This window comes from Leptopilina boulardi, unplaced genomic scaffold (genome assembly GCF_019393585.1).
Source record: "Leptopilina boulardi isolate dan_hultmark-lab unplaced genomic scaffold, ZJU_Lbou_2.1 LbouV2_368, whole genome shotgun sequence".
Lineage (NCBI taxonomy): Eukaryota > Metazoa > Arthropoda > Insecta > Hymenoptera > Figitidae > Leptopilina > Leptopilina boulardi.
In genome coordinates, this window is record NW_026137938.1 from 2711378 (window position 1) to 2731143 (window position 19766).

A 19766-nucleotide genomic window follows, 5' to 3' on the forward strand; every position below is an offset into this window, starting at 1 on the left:
TCCAAGACAAAGAACTAATATCACTTATCATAATCCATGAAAAAAAAAAAAACACAATAGAAATATATATTCATACTCACGGAAAATATTATCGAGATAATTGAAAATAAAGCATACCTGAAACAAAAACAAAAAAATTTCATTATATATCAAATAAATATAGTTTGAATTTGCCTACGAATTTTAATGGGTCTTTGTGTTTTGTTTGTGCTTAAAATTTACAATATTCTTTTGTGTGTGTGTGCGTGAAAGGTTCGGTAACCCTGGCCTTAACGACAAAATTTTTCAAGGCGATTGAACTTGGTTTGTTTTCACCTTTTTCAAATTACCAGTTCCATATTTATAATAAAAATACTAAAACCCACGCACAATTTAAATTGGTGAGTGTCGAAACAGGCAGCACGTGCAAAATTTTAAAAACAATTTAAGGTCTAAACATATAATATACAATGAGAAAATTATTTGGTAACTAAAAATGTGAACGAAACTGTTATTGGGGGGGGGGGGAATATATATTAGTCACAATACAATGTATTTCGAATTTGCTCCACTAAATTCATATTTCACTTTTAACACAAGCCAATCAAGTATACTCTCTAAATTTGAATCAGTCATATTTCTCTGATTAGCAGTAGAAATCTATACTGAAAAAAATGTTGCCGAGAAATTCAACTACCATTGGGTATAGTTGACTAGAAAGTAGTTAAACTAACTACTTTTTTAGTTAATCTAATCATGTTTATGTAATTAATGTAACTATTTTTAAGAAGTTAATAAGTAATAGTTGATTTTACGTAAATATGTAATTAAAGTACAACTACAGGTCGATAGTAAAATTAACTTAAGGTAGTAAAAACAAGTGGAATTGTAGTCAACTGAAAATTTGAAGAGTAGTAAATCCAACTACTATTCACCAGTTATATGAAATGTAGTAAAAGGAATTATTTTCTTTAATTAATGTAACTGCTTTATGAGTAGAAGAATAGTGTCAGGGTTGGACACTTGGCTTTTTTTAAATAAGAACACTAGCGCCACCTGTGTGCGTACGTGACGAATCTTCTAGTAGTGTAACCTAACTTTTTATGGCATTACATTTTTGGAGAATCAAAAGCAGCGTCTCTTCTGACTTCGATGCAATCGAAGAGACAAAAAAAGTTTTGTTTGACTTGTGAATAAACCTAAAAAATGTGTAAAAAAAGCAAGAATTCGGCAAGGTAAGCTTATTGAATGTATTGTGGGGTACATAATTTAAGAAGAAAAAAGTGAAAAATCGAATAGCGACACATGTCTAGTTATGGTTAGCACAATTCGAAAATGATGCTTCTAGTTAGGGTTGAACACTTTATACAGTTAGGGTTGGACACCCATATTAATTATGAATTTGACACAATTTATAAATAAATTTTATTTTATTGATATTTCAGTGCAAAATTGTGCCAAAAATATTAGAAAAATAATACTTAAATTGTATAAATTTTGTTCATCATTTCATTGAGTTATTTGGAACAATAAAGCGTTATTTTTTGTAATTTGAGTTCATTCCTTTTTAAAATCCATGAAGCTTTACAATTTGTAAACAATAAGTAAAGATAAACATGAAAAAATAAGAATAAAAAAACATTACAAATGTTATTTTACGTTTTTACCAATAATGCATTTCGATTTTCAAAAAGTGTCCAACCCTGACTGAAAAGTCCAACTCTGACTAGATTTTTTTTTTTAATGTTTATAACTTTTTTAATTTTGGACCAATCAATTTACGGTCCACAGCAAAAGTGTTCCTCTTTTGTAGATCTTTCCACTCATATACCGCAATTGACTGAATTTATCTAAACAAAATATTTATAAACAAAAAACCAAAACTGTGTCCAACCCTGACACTATTCCCCTACTAAATTTTTTATTAATTTCTATGATTTTACAGGCTTCAATTAAATTCTTGTTGTAGAATTTACAAGTCGTCTGTAATTAAAACTACTACTTTAAGTAGTAGATTTTTACTATTTTAATTAATTCGATAAAATTTTTGATGTAGAATTTACAAATCGTTTCCAGTTAAAACTACTACTTTAAGTAGTAGATTTTACAACTCAAAGTGGTACAATGGGCTTTAAGAACATTTTTGTTCTAGAATTAACAAATCCTTTGTGATTAAAACTATCACTTTAAGTAGTAGATTTTACTGCACTATGCAATTAAACAACTTATAATATAATTAAATGATGAAAAATTTACAAGTCAAAACTTAAAAAGGATAGTTATAGCAACTAATAAAAGTAGTAAAAATGACTACTTTGAATAGTTAAATTACCAATTGGACAAGCAGAAAGTAGTCTTTGAGTAGTTTGCAGACTGTCGTAGCGAGCGTGCGTGGTTAGTCGGTTAAGGTATCGGATAGCGAGCGTTGGGGTCGAGGGTTCATTTCCCGTCGGTTAGAAATTTTCTCTGTTAAGTACATAATCGTTAGGGCATAAAATAAGCGTCAGTATAGAAGAGAGGATGAAAAAGTCAATTCTACTGATAATAAACAATTATAAATAAAAAATAATTTTATTTTCCTATTTTAAGTAGTAAAATCTACTACTTAAAGTAGTAGTTTCAATTGCAAAAGATTTATTAATTCTACAAAAAAATGATCTTAAAGCCTATTGAACCACTTTCAGTAGTAAAGTTTACTACTTAATGTAGTATTTTCAATTGCAAAATATTTATTAAATGTACCAAAAAAATGTTCTTAATGTTGTACCACTTTGAGTTGTAAAATCTACTACTTACATCTTGAGTTGTTTTAACATTTTTAAATTGAGTTAATACAATCACAAAATGTCATTCTACCAATTACATTTTTAATTGGTTTAACTATTTTTATATAGTTAATAGAACCGTTTAAATTCAGTTGAGGACCTATTGTACTACTCAGAGTAGTTAAAAAGTAGTAAAACCTACTAGTTTTTTTTCAGTGTACTAATTGCCATAGCGATAATTGAGCAACTGATAATTAGTAGAAATTCACAGATTCAATTAGTAAAATATCAATTACTGATTGAATCAGTAATACAATAAATATATGGCAGCGGCCACAAAAACTACTGATTGAATCAGTAATACAATAAATATATGGCAGCAGCAGCAAAAACTAACTGATTTAATAGTTAATTTCAAACTTTATATTATATACAAATAATTGTTTTACATAAGTTATTTTCTATTGCTTGTATATTCACTAATTAAATTAGTAAATTTCAAAAAATAACTGAAACTTCAGTTAAAATGAAAAGTACTGATTGAATTAGTAGAATTTCTATACTGATTCAGATTTATAGAGTATACCGATGATAATGACTTTTAATTACCATTTAGTGACAGAAACATGATTTACCCGTAGGTAATATTTATTATTAAATTAATGGTGTATAATTATATATATATATATGTACAAAAAGATTCATTAACTGTGGAATTAATTAATTACTTTTAATTCTGTAATTATTGTTCATTTACAAAGAACATAAATTATTTAAACTTGTAACATACTCAAAACATTTTTCACAAATAAACAAAGCAATAATTCTAATTGATCTATTCCCATATATATATATATATATATATATATATATATATATTCTTTTTGTTATAGAAAAAGAAAAGAGGCCCCTGTAAATGATATAAATTTATATGCCATGTATGAAAAATTAAAAACGATCTCAGTTATAAATTATCAAAGTATGGAAAATAGTTTATTTATCATATTTCTTTGGAATTTCACTATTGGATTTGATCGATTCCAATGAGTAATGTGAGATTATAAACATTATAAATTTAATTTTAGAAAAAAAAAAAAAAAAACGAATCAGGCTTAATGACATTATTATGACGAATGTGATTATGTTGCAAGTATGTATGGTTTTTTTTTTCTATGTGCGCAACTCTTGTGGCTGCTGTGACAAATGCAAAAGTGACGGTCGGTCGACTAGAATAATTGGCAATATCGACATGGAACATCGATAAAAGGGCCGACTGTGTCAGGGACAAGTAACGCATTGTTTCTTGACCTTATATCCATATAAAAGTTAAATTCTTTTATATGATTCGAAATCACTTTTAAATTTTTAAACAAAACTTTTTTCAAACTTTTTTTTTTATAATACTTGTTTGTTGGTATGCGTTTGAAATAAATATTCAGATTTTCCTTTGCATTTTGAAAGTATTTTATATGATTAAGAAAATCGTTGAATCAAAATCGAGAGCACTTTAAGAAAAGTGATTTTAAACTTAATTTTTGTCGTATATTTTGTGTATTATTTAAGAAGAAAAACTTTTTTTGTAAATTGATAACAGGATTCTTCAAAAGGGAAGTCATAAAGTATTTCAGTTAAAGACATTCAGAAAGATCGTTATTTCTAATATTAGGATCGTTGGTCTCTTAGCATTTAATGATAGGAAACATCAATTGTCATTAAAGTTGTCGAGTCAAAATGCACCACCTACTTTTCTAACTTATTGATAATGTTGCCCCTTATTAAAATAATTTCAATTTTATATCAAAATTTTTTGCTTCGTATGACAAAATCTGTATGTAAAAAAAAATTTAATTCTGCACTGAAAAAAATTTATCCGAAATCTTCAACTACCTTTGGGTAGTTAAGTGAAAAGAAGTTCTTAGTTAGTTTAACAATGTTTGTGTAGTTAATTTCATTATTTCTTAAGAAGTTAAAAATTAGTAGTACAATTAACTTAAAAATGTAGTTAGAATTTAAAACTAACTACAAAATCTTATTATATCAACTACATTCTTAGTTATTTTAACTACTTTTTAGTAGTTAATACAACTTTTAAAATTGAGTTGAGGACCTATTGTATACTATACAGGGTAGTTAAAAAGTAGTCAAATCTACTACTTATTTTTTTTGAGTGTGTAGATTTTTCTCCCCTCACAAATTTTAAAACCATTATTTCATAAATTTTATAAAAAGTCCAGTTCATTTAGAGTATATGTCTAAGAGAAGTAACTGATTAGTCTAATCAACTTTGGCTTTTGCTCTCTGTTATTTTAAACTCCTTTTAAGAAACAATGAGCATAAAACTGACAAGTTTCACACGTACTCGATTCAATGGGAGAGGTTTCTGGATTCTTTTTTTCATGTCAGGAGATTTCAATTGTGAAAATTAGTATATATGTTTGTCTTGTATTTAGAACGCATTCCACGAACCCGGAATTAGTAACTGGCCTCGATCCCGTCTGGACGTAAAGTAAACATACTGAAATTGCCACCAACAAGCTGGGCTAGATCAATTCTACTAGGCTGTGAAACTGTCTTTGAATATTTGCAATTACCCCCCTTCTTTAGAATACGTAGAATTTCTTATGCTTCTTACAATATTTATTTTTAGATAAGATGAAAATAATTTTGAAAATTTTCATAACTGACAAAATTATAGAAGAATTGATTCGAAATTTCATTTGTTGAATAGAATTTTTTTAGTGTTTTTTTTAGGGTCAACTAAATAAATTATTTTCCCAAAGGTAAATTCTATGAAATTTTAATATCAATGTGATAAGTTTATCAAAGACTGCCAAAAGTCGCGTTTTTACAGCTTCTTGTCCTTCGACAATACAAATATTGCACGAGAACATATGATAATTGACAAAACACGTGGTGCTAAAATTTATTGGCACGAATTCTGTGTTCTTGCAACGAAAGAAATTTGTATCACCATATATATATATATATATATATATATATATATTGAGCTATTCTAGTACGTTAATTATTGTTCTATCTAAAATTAACTTCTTTATTTAAAGATCTTGTATTTTAGTTCGTTGTAGTTTCTTCAAATGATTCAGAATCAGATTAAAAAACAGATTCAATTATTATAGTTGGAAGAAGATCTTTATAAAAAAAAATGAGTTCCGTTTCCAGTTGAAGCTAGATAATTTTCCCGTGTGTTCCTCTTCATCATATGTCCTCGCTTCTTCTCTCGCGCATAATTGTGAAATATTATTTATGACCTTGTCAGCAGTTGTTTATAGTAGGTGGCTGGGACAACGGTAAACCGCAAGGAGTGGCCATCGGTCATTGTTGTTGCAACAATACTTTATCATATATATATAGAGAGACTCCTTGGCATGTCCTTGTGCTCATGTGACCCAAAGAAAAAAGAAAAAATTGATTCACTCTAACGAAAGTATTTTCTTATTCAAGAAAAGTAAAATATTTGCCAAAGGTATAAAAATTATTGATTCAAAAGCATATATATACTATAGAATTTATAATTTTACAAATTTTATACACTGAAAAAAATCTAGTAGGTTTTTGCTACTTTTTAACTACTCTGAGTAGTACAATAGGTCCTCAACTGAATTTAAACGGTTCTATTAACTATATAAAAATAGTTAAACCAATTAAAAATGTAATTGGTAGAATGACATTTTGTGATTGTATTAACTCAATTTTAAAATGTTAAAACAACTCAAGATGTAAGTAGTAGATTTTACAACTCAAAGTGGTACAACATTAAGAACATTTTTTTGGTACATTTAATAAATATTTTGCAATTGAAAATACTACATTAAGTAGTAAACTTTACTACTGAAAGTGGTTCAATAGGCTTTAAGATCATTTTTTTGTAGAATTAATAAATCTTTTGCAATTGAAACTACTACTTTAAGTAGTAGATTTTACTACTTAAAATAGGAAAATAAAATTATTTTTTATTTATAATTGTTTATTATCAGTAGAATTGACTTTTTCATCCTCTCTTCTATACTGACGCTTATTTTATGCCCTAACGATTATGTACCTAACAAAGAAAATTTCTAACCGACGGGAATTGAACCCTCGACCCTAACGCTCGCAATCCGATACTTTAACCGACTAACCACGCACGCTCGCTACGACAGTCTGCAAACTACTCAAAGACTACTTTCTGCTTGTCCAATTGGTAATTTAACTATTTAAAGTAGTAATTTTTACTACTTTTATTAGTTGCTATAACTATCCTTTTTAAGTTTTGACTTGTAAATTTTTCATCATTTAATTATATTATAAGTTGTTTAATTGCATAGTGCAGTAAAATCTACTACTTAAAGTGATAGTTTTAATTGCAAAGGATTTTTTACTTCTACGACATAAATATTTTTAATGCCTATTTAACCACTTTAAATAGTAAAAGCTACTACTGAAAGTAGTACACAGTTTTCCTAAAAGTATCAAATTGAGACCAAAAATTGCATCAAATCTTTGCAACGTTTTGATGCACATAAGTTATATCAAAAAGAGATCGTTTTGTGTATCATTTTTAGAAATGATACACGAAACGGTCTCATTTTTGGATGCAAAAAATTTAATCAATTTATATCAATCATGCGGCCGAATTGAATCGACTCAAAATTAAACGAATTTTTTTCAGATATTTTGGTAATAGTACAATTGCGGAGACCATTTCACTATTTAATTTGAAAATGAAAATAACAGAAAATCAAAGACAATGTGCAATTCGATTCGAAGTGACAGCTTATAAACATAACCTAAAATGCATGAGAAAAAATTGTCGATAAAATCAATATAGCCGAGCTTTTTAGAAGGTAGATGGCAGCACTCATCTATTTTCTTTCTTTAAATTTTTTCTGAATCGTTTTTATAAAAAGCAAAACTGCCATCTACCTTCTAAAAAGCTCGGCTATATTGATTTTATCAAAAAAAAAATTTCTCATGCATTTTAGGTTATGTTTATAAGCTGTCACTTTTTAATTATCGAATTGCACATTGTCTTTGATTTTCTGTTATTTTCATTTTCAAATTAAATAGTGAAATGGTCTCCGCAATTGTACTATTACCAAAATATCTGAAAAAAATTCGTTTAATTTTGAGTCGATTCAATACTAAACGTTTTTCAAGCTGATTGAATTAATTAAAATATTAAAAAATTACTACTTAAAGTAGTTTTAATCACAAAGGATTTGTTAATTCTACAATAAAAATGTTCTTAATGTTGTACCACTTTGAGTTGTAAAATCTACTACTTAAAGTAGTAGTTTTAACTGGAAACGATTTGTAAATTCTACATCAAAAATCTTCTTTATGTTTATCGAATTAATTAAAATAGTAAAAATCTACTACTTAAAGTAGTAGTTTTAATTACAGACGACTTGTTAATTATACAACAAGAATTTTATTGAAGCCTATAAAATCATAGAAATTAATAAAAAATTTACTACTCAAAATATTAATTAAAGAAAATAACACAGGCACACAAAAAATAAAAAGTTGTTTGGCCGAGACACTACACTAGTCTATTTCCATGTATTTTTTTACGCTGAATCCGAATCCGAAGTCAGAATTATCAGATTGGCTCTTATTTTTGAGATAAACTCAAAAAACTGCTCAGAAAGAAAAATAAAATCAAAAAGTTAAAAAATTTTTGAATGTCACTGCGATAGTGTAATTCCATGTATTTTTTGTCGCTGAATCCAAATCCAAAGTCAGAATTGTTAGATTCGCTCAAATTTTTGAGATAATTTCAAAAAAACACAAGTAACAAAAAACTCAAAATACTCAAAATCAGTTTTTTGGAATTATCTTCAAAATTTCAGCCAATCTGTCAATTCTGACTTCGAATTCGGATTCAGCATGAAAAAATACATGAAAATGCACTATCGTAGTGTTTCGGCAAAAAAAATTATCTGTGCCCCTAATTCAGAATTTTTATCAGTTTTTGGCGATTTTAGCTCAAAGAAATTTTTTTTGCCGAAACATTACGATAGTGCATTTTTATGTATTTTTTCACGCTGAATTCGAATTCGAAGTTAGAATTGACAGATTGGCTCAAATTTTGAAGTTAATTCTAAAAAACTGATTTTGAGTATTTTGAGTTTTTTGTTACTTGTGTTTTTTTTGCAATTATCTCAAAAATTTGAGCGAATCTAACAATTCTGACTTTGGATTCGGATTCAGCGACAAAAAATACATGGAATTACACTATCGCAGTGACATTCAAAAATTTTTTAACTTTTTGATTTTATTTTTCTTTCTGAGCAGTTTTTTAAGTTTATCTCAAAAATAAGAGCCAATCTGATAATTCTGACTTCGGATTCGGATTCAGCGTGAAAAAATACATGAAAATAGACTAGTGTAGTGTCTCGGCCAAACAACTTTTTATTTTTTGTGTGCCTGTCTAATTCCTTTTACTACATTTCATATATAACTGGTGAATAGTAGTTGGATTTACTACTCTTCAAATTTTCAGTTGACTACAATTCCACTTGTTTTTACTACCTTAAGTTAATTTTACTACCGACCTGTAGTTGTACTTTAATTACATATTTACGTAAAATCAACTATTACTTATTAACTTCTTAAAAATAGTTACATTAATTACATAAACATGATTAGATTAACTAAAAAAGTAGTTAGTTTAACTACTTTCTAGTCAACTATACCCAATGGTAGTTGAATTTCTCGGCAACTAAATAATTTTATATTTGATCGAGATCTGTTGACGGATGAATTCTTTATTTTCCTCAACTATATATTATTGCAGCAGACAAACCACACTATGTTCAACGTTTAATGTCAATGTCCATTTCGTCTCAAGGACTACTGCTTGAATTTCTATTATAACCGTCTATCAAAAACTTATAAATAGCAATTTAACCTGTTTTGAATAATAAAATATTTGTTGCAATAGGAATTCTCTAAAAATATGTGATTTTTTTTTGCAAAATTAAAAAAAAAATTATATTTTAAAAAAGTGCAATTTAACAGGAAGAATAAATTATTAATCGTAAATAGTATATATGCAAAAAGATAATACGGAATTCAATGTGGGCCGAGAATCTAAGACTCCATTGTTAATATATATATACGTTCTCCATTGTCTATACATCTTTTAATTAGAGTCAGGTACTCTATCGAAGATCATCGCAAAAAAAAAAATAAAAGTAACTTGAATAACAATAAGATAAACATGAGTTGTACTGTGATATTTATAAAATTTCAATTGTTTTTAACAAAAATTATAAATCTTTCTCCTATAAATTATAATTCAATTTCATAAAAATTTTTTCAATTTTTGAATTTATTAATATTTTAATAATAAATCGAAATTTTATTTTTACCTCTTCATAAGTTTCATCTTGTGTTTCTTTGTTGTAAATTTTATTATGATATCTAGTAGCATGCCTATGTAGTCCTGATGTATTCGATCTAGTCATCTTTATAACCCGATAATCGTCGCATAATTTACAGACCGCGTATTTATCACTATGAATATCATCACGTTTAATATCAAACATATTCATTAATTCAGATTTTGAAATTTGTTCTCGTTCTCTTTGTTCTTTTTGTAAATCATCCACGTCAATTGTATTGGGCGATTCGTCCTGTACATTAAAACTTTCTTTTTATAACAAAAATTACCTGTTTTTTTTTTTTTTAAATATATTTTTAATTTTTAAATAAAAGAACAAAAGTTGTCGATAATTGAAAGTACCAATTTTTGAAAAAGGATTATCTAAAGGCGCGAAATTTAAATTTAAAAAAAAAAAGTTAGGAAAAAAAAATTTCATTCAAGTAATAAAATAAATTATAGTTATAAAATATATTGAAACTGAACCTCTCCATGACATTCATTAAGTATTCCTTCATAAATTTTTCTATGATGAGATTTTAGATGTCTATGTAGGCCTGAAGTATTTGAATTTGTCATTTTTATAGAACGTTGATCATAACACATTCGGCAAACTGCATATTTTTCACCATTCATCCAATCTTTTGAAATATCAAACATTTGTGTTATAGATGCCTTCATTAGTAATTTTAATTTTTTTCTTTTTGGCTCGTCTGGATCCATTTTTTTTTTTAATCTAAATCTCAAGATAAGATATTTTAACTATACTAAGTTTTTTGGGGGAAACCTTTTTGATAATTCATTTAAATATTCGCAAATAAAGAAATAGTTGAATTTAGAACAGATTATTTTTGTATGACCTTCAATATAAATATTGTTCAACAGGGATTATTTAGTTCATCATCGCACAACATGATTTTTACACACATTTCGAGAAACGACGCGAGATTTTTCGAGAAAAATACAAAATATATGTATATAGCAGACGACAAATATTCACTTAACCTGATCACAAAATAGAAGTTCTCGATTAGACCTTGATTATGCGCCGCGCAACGGATTTCATCGCAAACTTACAGTTGAACACTGTATATACAGTTGCCTACCATCAGTCAAGAACGTAGAGAAACCATATTGCAAATACAGAATGAGAATATTCTACTCTTAGTGCTTCAATTTTTCTTTTGCAGTTTGCATTTCTCTCTTTAAAAAAATTATCAAAGAAGACGAATTTTTACAACTATTTTTGAAAATATTCAAATATTGAGTTTTTATTGTTCTATATGAAAATTAATCCTTTTTTGAAAATAGAATGTTTTCTCCTCGTATGATAAAGTCTATTTCAAAATTATTAACTTCCTGAAATAGATTTTTGAATCATATTTCTCAGTAATAGGTATAAATATACTTAAATGTTATTCTAAAAGGAAATTTAAATGTTAGAAGCAAATTACTTAAAAAAACACACACACAGATAGATCCATCATTACAACTTATTTTTTATACATGAAATTGTGCTATACTTCCCACTGAAAATACAAATACTCCCCTCAATTGTTATATGAAAAAAAAAATTCCCCCGAACAAGATAAAAGTTATGTTATTGTTATTTCTTCACTCTAAGTTCATTCATTTCATGTTCGCTAACCTTTTTCAATTTTATTATATCCGGAATTTTATCTATATAAAAAAAAAAAATAATAATATGAGAATGTTCTCCCTGTCTTTAAGAGATAAGAATTGATATCTTCACATGAGGAAAAGGCCAAACCGGTATCAGTTGATCATTGAATGAAATTGAAGTCGGGTGAGTTTAAGTTGGAGTAGTGACATATTTATGTATATTGGCACGTGGGCGACCGGACGCAATTCAAACAAATGCGGCCAACCGGTCCGCGAATCGTTCATATATCAAATGATCAACTTATTGCAAAATGCGATGATTGTTTTAAATATAAAATTACTAACTTCAATATATGCAATCAAGTCATATACAAGTTAATCCCTGATAATAATTTATTAATTTTACATTTAAATTTATTTAGCAAAACAGTGAACTGTTCCTGTGTATTCAAGATTTCGACGGTATCGTCGATATAAAAAAAAGATTATTGTGGTTAAATACTGTGCTAAACTATTTTTCTCAACAAAAACGTCTGCTGTCTCTCAAAAATTTACAGCAGACTTTTGTTTGTAATATAAAAAAAGGTTATTGTGGTTAAATACTGTGCTAAATTATTTTTCTGAACAAAATCATCTACTGTCTCAAAAATGTACAGCAGACTTTTGTTTGTAATATAGAAAAAGGTTATTGTGGTTAAATACTGTGCTAAACTACACAGAAAATTAAAAGGCATTAAAATAAGCTGCAACGCTTATTATTTTAATCCAATTTTGCTTATTTTAATCCATTTTGGTATTAAAATAAGCAACATTGGATTAAAATAAGAAGCGTTGCAGCTTATTTTAATGCCTTTTAATTTTCTGTGTATTTTTCTCAACAAAAACGTCTGCTGTCTCTCAAAAATTTACAGCAGATTTTTGTTTGTAATATAAAAAAAGGTTATTGTGGTTAAATACTGTGCTAAATTATTTTTCTGAACAAAATCATCTACTGTCTCAAAAATGTAGAGCAGACTTTTGTTTGTAATATAAAAAAAGGTTATTGTGGTTAAATACTGTGCTAAACTATTTTTCTCAACAAAAACGTCTGCTGTCTCTCAAAAATTTACAGCAGATTTTTGTTTGTTATATAAAAAAAAGGTTATTGTGGTTAAATACTGTGCTAAATTATTTTTCTGAACAAAAACGTCTACCAGAGAGGAATTGAGAGTAAGCACGTAATGCAAATCGCGCTTTTCTATTAAAGTCTGCCCCCTCGCGGTCAAAATATCGAAGCTTAGGTGGTTAGCTATATATATTCCTTAAATCGGTGAGGCTACACACATACGCATAATGTAATGGCTAAGCCGAATGACGTTCGGAATTGATCGGGCGGGCTCGTGTATCTTTGCGTGAATTAGAGAAACTAACTGAAAACGAACCGTGCGGGCCTCATCCAATGTTTTGACTTTTTTTCAGATAAAGTATATGAGCCGGTTTTTGAAACAATTCACTAATCGACAATATTTTTAAGGTTAAATTTAGAAATTTTAATTTAAATTAGTAATTAAAATACAATTTTAATTTATTATTTAAATTTCATTTTAAATTTTTATAAAATTTAGAATTCTAAATGTTCTCTCTTCGAATGCATAGTTGAATAAGTACGAAATTCGTTTTCAATAAATCTTATATCATAATTATTTTATAATAAGTAAAAAAAATTTCGATATTACAATATTATCTTTATTTATTTAATTCAGTTAAATCATAGATTAGTAATGTGAAATAATGTGCTTTTGTCAAAGTCATATTAAAAGAAAAATTAAATTCTTTTTATTATTTTGCCGTTAAAATTTTTGAAAAATATTTTTTGTAATATTATAATAAAATTTTAGAATTTAAAAATTTTACCTAATACTGACAACAATGTTTATAATTTAATTCTTAAGAATGTTCTCATTTTATTTAAAATTGAATCAATTTTTTATGTCTATTTAATAGTTTATAAAAAAATATAATTTTTTTTATATTATACTTTTAAATTTTCGATTTGTAAATGCTTACACATTATAAGTAGCTTACATTTTTTAAAATATTAAATTTAAAAACATTTTGTCAAGAGATTAAATGTTTTAACTTAAAATAAATAAATAAAATAATCAATTTTAAAAAATATTTTATAGGTTTTTAAATCAGAAAAATTGTTTTTGTAAATTAATTAATTATTTTTTCTTTGGGCTTGTCCAAGTAAAAAATGATTTAATTTTAAATAAAATGAGAATATTCTTAAAATTTAAATTGTAAACATTGTTGTCAATACCTATTAAAATTACCCACAATTTAATACATTATTAATTTGTATAGAATATTCTATGGTGTTTAGTTTCACATTATTATTTATGTTTAACTAAATTAAATAAATAAAGATAATATTTATAAAAATTATGTCAGTTTTTTTTACTTTTCAATAGTGTTATCAAAAAAATTTGTTTTTCATTTTTTATTAAAAAAGTAACAATTTTTTATAAACAAATTAATTTTTTTTTAATTTGTATGTGATTTTTTTAAAACATACCTGGTAATAAGAAGAAGATTTAGTGAAAAAATTTAGTCAGCCAATAAGTTTTATATTTTTATGTATTTAAAAAAAACACCACTTGCAGCATTGTGCACATTTTTGAATAGTAAAAAAAATTGATAAATTGTTAAAAATTATTTAAAAAATTTTTTTTTGAAACCTGAAATTTTATTTCACTATGAAAAATGAAAGAAAATTTTTTAACAATAATTTAACAATTTTTTTTACTTTTCAGAAATGTGCACAATGCTGCGCGCAGTGTTTAAATGTTTATTTAAACCTATAATCTTAGTTATTTCCAGTATTTCTTAGTATTTTTAGGTATGTTTAAAATTTTTTTTTAAAAATCATATTCCAATTTAAAAAAACTTAATTTGTTTATAAAATTTTTTTATTTTTTAATAAAAAATGAAAATATAATTTCGTTAACATTATTGAAAAGTAAAAGATAAACTGGAACTTTTCTTCTCTTGGCAAAAATTGAAAAAATCCAGTTTTTTGTCTACATTTACAAAACTGAAATTTTGAAAAATAACTCGAAAATTTGCATAAAGAAAGTATCTTTTTTTCACTACAGAACACGAAAAAATTATATTTGGCTGAATTTAAAGGGTCGACTGAAATCTCACGTGAAATCACCCATACGTTTAAGAAAAACATATTTTAATTAAAAATTTAAAATAATTATGATAAGATTTATTGAAAACGAATTTCGTACTTATTCAACTATGCATTCGAAGAGAGAACATTTGGAATTCTAAATTTTATAAAAATTTAAAATGAAATTTAAATAATAAATTAAAATTGTATTTTAATTACTAATTTAAATTAAAATTTCTAAATTTAACCTTAAAAATATTGTCGATTAGTGAATTGTTTCAAAAACCGGCTCATATACTTTATCTGAAAAAAAGTCAAAACATTGGATGAGGCCCGCACGGTTCGTTTTCAGTTAGTTTCTCTAATTCACGCAAAGATACACGAGCCCGCCCGATCAATTCCGAACGTCATTCGGCTTAGCCATTACATTATGCGTATGTGTGTAGCCTCACCGATTTAAGGAATATATATAGCTAACCACCTAAGCTTCGATATTTTGACCGCGAGGGGGCAGACTTTAATAGAAAAGCGCGATTTGCATTACGTGCTTACTCTCAATTACTCTCTGCGTCTACTGTCTCAAAAATGTACAGCAGACTTTTGTTTGTAATGTAAAAAAAAGGTTATTGTGGTTAAATACTGTGCTAAATTCACAGAAAAAAACTGAGTTCATTTTTGTTGCAGTTCATTCTGAATTTGGTATCATAATGAACAACAACTAACTTCAAGTTACTCAAAATGAACCGGACCCGGATCAAATGTTAGGTTATGTTAGTTTCTGTTGAAATTCAAGATTTTAAGATTATTATGTTGGCAACAACTGCAACTTATGTATTCAGCGCCACACTGGCTCAATATTCAAATTGAAATAGTAGAAATATTTTTAACTTTAATTTAACAATAAATTTGAATAATTATAGTTAATGTATAATATAAATTATTATTATATATTATATTGATAATATTCATTTACAAACTATTATATGTATTATATTTTAAAATAGTATAATATAAATATAATAATAGATGATATATAATAATTGTAAAATATACAAGAATTACAATTAAAAAAATGGTATGGGATAAATTTATTAAAATAAGTTTAAATAAAAATTTATATATATATATATATATATTACATTAATTATATTAATATTTATTTAATATTAATAATATTAATTTTATATGAGAGATAATAATATTTTACAATTATATAATTATAATATATTCTATGTATTATAATACATTATATAATTATAAATATATATTATTAATATATGTTATAACAATCATTACATTATTATAATGAATAACACTTTATTTTTGGTTATAGTTTCAAGTTTAAATCTGGCGCCATTATCTTTGGTTTTTAGACAGTGGCGCCGTTAAATTTCATGTTTCGTGTTGCATGGTTGATATTTATTTCTGTCAATTCAAAAGTTTCTAACCTAAAAATAATTTATTTTGTTTTCTATAAATTCAATGAATCGGATTTAAGAAGCAAAGTTTTTTCAAGTGTTATCTGTTTGTTCATTGAAAACAATGATTTTGATTAATGGTTTTATGATAAAGTGCTTCTTAATTGACTATAATTTTCACTTTAAGTTGAACTCAAAATGAATCGGATCTAGCTCATTTTGATTCTTTTTGCCTGAAGTTCAAAATGAGTTTGTCGAGGTTCATTTTTGTTGCAATTCAAATGAGTCGGTGGTTTTTTCTGTGTTATATTTCTAAACAAAAACGTCTACTGTCTCAAAAATTTACAGCAGACTTTTGTTTGTAATATAGAAAAAGGTTATTGTGGTTAAATACTGTGCTAAACGATTTTTCTCAACAAAAACGTCTGCTGTCTCTCAAAAATTTACAGCAGATTTTTGTTTGTAATATAAAAAAAGGTTATTGTGGTTAAATACTGTGCTAAACGATTTTTCTCAACAAAAACGTCAGCTGTTTCAGAAAAGTAACGCAGACTTTTGTTTGTAATATAAAAAAAAGGTTATTGTGGTTAAATACTGTGCTAAACGATTTTTTTTGAACAAAAACGTCTGCTGTCTCAAAAAGTGTACAGCAAACTTTTGTTTGTAATATTAGTAATTTTTCTTCTGTTCTTATAATCTTAATATTATTTCTCGCAATGTGTATATATCGAATATATAATTTACATTATAGTCACGAAAGATATATTCAATAATAAAATTAGTAATGCAGAGCATGATACATTGTTTTGTATTTACAATCTATCAATTTAATCGTTAGACGGGTAATTGACCTGACCTGATTGCAAATTATTTTATTCATCTATAATATACCCCACATGGCGCTAAGAGAAAAGGATCTCAAATATCAAATCACAGGTTATTACTATTACCCCTACGCTCTTATATCATTATTTTGTAAGCGTTTGTCTATCATTATATAGAACCCCTAAAAAAATAGATTTTAAATAAATTGTCAATTTAAATGGTTTGAAACAAGATTTTAATTTAAAAAAATTGAATCATTTGGTTATGTTAAAATCGTCAAGATGAAATAAAAGAATATAATAACCTATCATATATATAAATAACGCGCAATCAATGAATTTATTAGCGTATAAAGTAGAAATTATGCGGAACTCTTATTCTGCGTTTCATCTATGATCGTTTTGTGCTCTATAAATTATTCAGAAGGGGTGTCTCATATGTGCCCTAAGGATTTTTCATAGAAAAAGAAAATAAATTTACAGAGTCGGCCAAGGCTAAATATTGAGTAGGCGTTGTCGCGTTATACTTTCAATATATATTTTATCGTTTCATATCATAAGACAAGTCTGAATAATATGAGAAAAAAAAAAGTAAATCTAATTTTCTTTGTTCTTTTACTTATAACAATTGTTTATATATTTCCAACAAAATTTGCGATTGCCTTTAAATAATTAATTTTAGATAAATATTGCTACATTGTTTTGGTTCCAAAAAAAGTAAAGCGAAAATTTATCTACGTGTAAAGCCCTCCTCAACAGAAGGTTAATAATAGCCAACGGAGAACATCGAACTCGTTACCGGAGACAAGTAGAAGTTCTTAGGAAGCCCTTTTTCACGCTGCTTTGAATAAATATTGGGATTTATCATTCTCAAAATTTATTGAGAATATTAATTTTTTTTCTTATCAGTGTAATATTTTTTGTTTATTAATAGTTAATATAATACAAACAAAAGATAAAATTAATTTTATAAAAAAAAGTGTTGCAATTTTTTAGTTAAAACACTTTTTTTTTTATTGTTACTTGCAAGAGGAAAATATTTTCAAAATGAAGTAGAAATTTTTTGTAGAAAAATTAAATATTATTATATATGATAATTGAATTTTTCTTTAAAAGTATATAATGAAAATTAATTTTGTTTCGTCGCTCACCAATCTATTCCTGTAATCCATTTGGACCCCAGCGTTTGGAGTAGACAGGCTGTGTCGAAATTGCCGAACACCACGATGTGGCGTCGAAGTTCGAATCGTCGTGTTGGTTGTCATCTTATTTCCTCTATTAAATTTTCACCATTTTTTTTTTTTTTTTTAAAAAATATTTCTTATTGAAAAATCTAAATTAAAAATTTCTCAATAAAATATTGTCAGTTTATAGTTTGTTTTTTTTTTCGACAAAAATTTATTTAATCTGACAATATTTTATTTGTTAGAATAGAGAATTTTATTTACTGTTTTGTCATTGAATATAGCTTTATCCGAAAAGGAATTTTTTTTTTTTTGATGCAGTGTATTTTTTTTTTTATAAAAGTGATTTTATAACATTAAATTAAAAACTGTTTATTTATAACAGACAACTGTTGTTGATTTCTATCTTTTTCATTGAAAAACATTGTCACATTTTTTCTGTTTCGACAAGAAATTAAAATTTTCTTTATTAATTCACAACACGGAAATTTTTTGTAATATTTTTAAAAATAATTAAGCACATATTTTTTTTTTCACCCGACTTTGATTTTTATGTTTTGAAGGAGAAACTAATTTTTTGACTGATATAGTGAGAAAAAGCTTAGGTCGCAACGTTTTTGAAACTGTAATTGTTGAGCTTCGGAGCTCGAATTGCAAAAAATAAACGCGGAAAATAGTACCAGAAACCAACACCAAGGTGAGAGTAGGCGAACGAGAATCTACTATGGCGCGGAGGCAATGCAACTCACATTAAAGTATATTTGTACTACAGCGACCCCGTGTATGAGTATATTGAAACATATTTAAAAAAAAAAGAAAAAAAAAACAGTGGGAGATATGAATTTGAATATGTATATAGAAAAATCGTGAGCATTTGAAAAAAGTAATTTTGAGTCAAGTGTTTACTATGTAACAAATTTTTAGTTGTTACAACAAAATTTAATTGTTTCTCACAACAAAAATTTGTATTGAATAGATTGTTAGGTATTAATAAGGATTACTATAACAATACAGATTTTTAGGAAACAAAATTATTAATTTTACGAGTAAAATATAAATAAAAATTTATCGAAGAGATAAAACATAAAGAAGGGAATATATATATATATATATATATGTTTGTTGCGATGTGCGATATGCAAATTCTTTTGAGGTAAGCGCGATGCAGATTTCACAAAGCCGTCTATGTAGACGAGATGCTGTATTCTCGTCACACGTCACCAGAGAGCTTGTTATTGTTGATGTTACGCGAGTACGCCTACTTGTATGCATAAAGTATATAATTGTGCCATAATATACCACGTAATATATAATGTTACAAGAAATCGTACATTTTGCATGGCTGACAGTATATATATATATATATATATATATATATATATATATATATATATATATATATATAAAACCCTCATGTCTGTATAAA

General features: G+C 26.4%; 1 protein-coding gene and 1 long non-coding RNA gene across 5 annotated transcripts in view; one reads left to right on the forward strand and one right to left on the reverse strand.

Annotated features, from left to right (window-relative positions):
* The window catches only part of LOC127287364 (NAD(+) hydrolase sarm1), a 65094-nt gene extending 46464 nt beyond the window's left edge, over positions 1-18630 (reverse strand). For 2 of the 4 annotated variants that reach the window (XR_007843870.1, XM_051314246.1), the window contains exons 1-2: positions 10618-11138; positions 10121-10384 (exon numbers count right to left, since the gene is read on the reverse strand). Coding sequence is in view for 2 of the 4 variants with exons in the window: in XM_051314246.1 (XP_051170203.1) it covers positions 10121-10384; positions 10618-10854 (501 nt within the window). In the remaining 2 variants the exon portion in view is untranslated. Of the gene's footprint in view, positions 1-80; positions 100-10120; positions 10385-10617; positions 11139-18307; positions 18432-18604 lie in introns of those variants that run through there. The other 2 variants (XM_051314247.1, XM_051314251.1) reach the window with 2 other exon arrangements.
* The window catches only part of LOC127287367 (uncharacterized), a 66275-nt gene that overhangs the window by 41829 nt on the left and 4680 nt on the right, over positions 1-19766 (forward strand). The window lies entirely within an intron of this gene.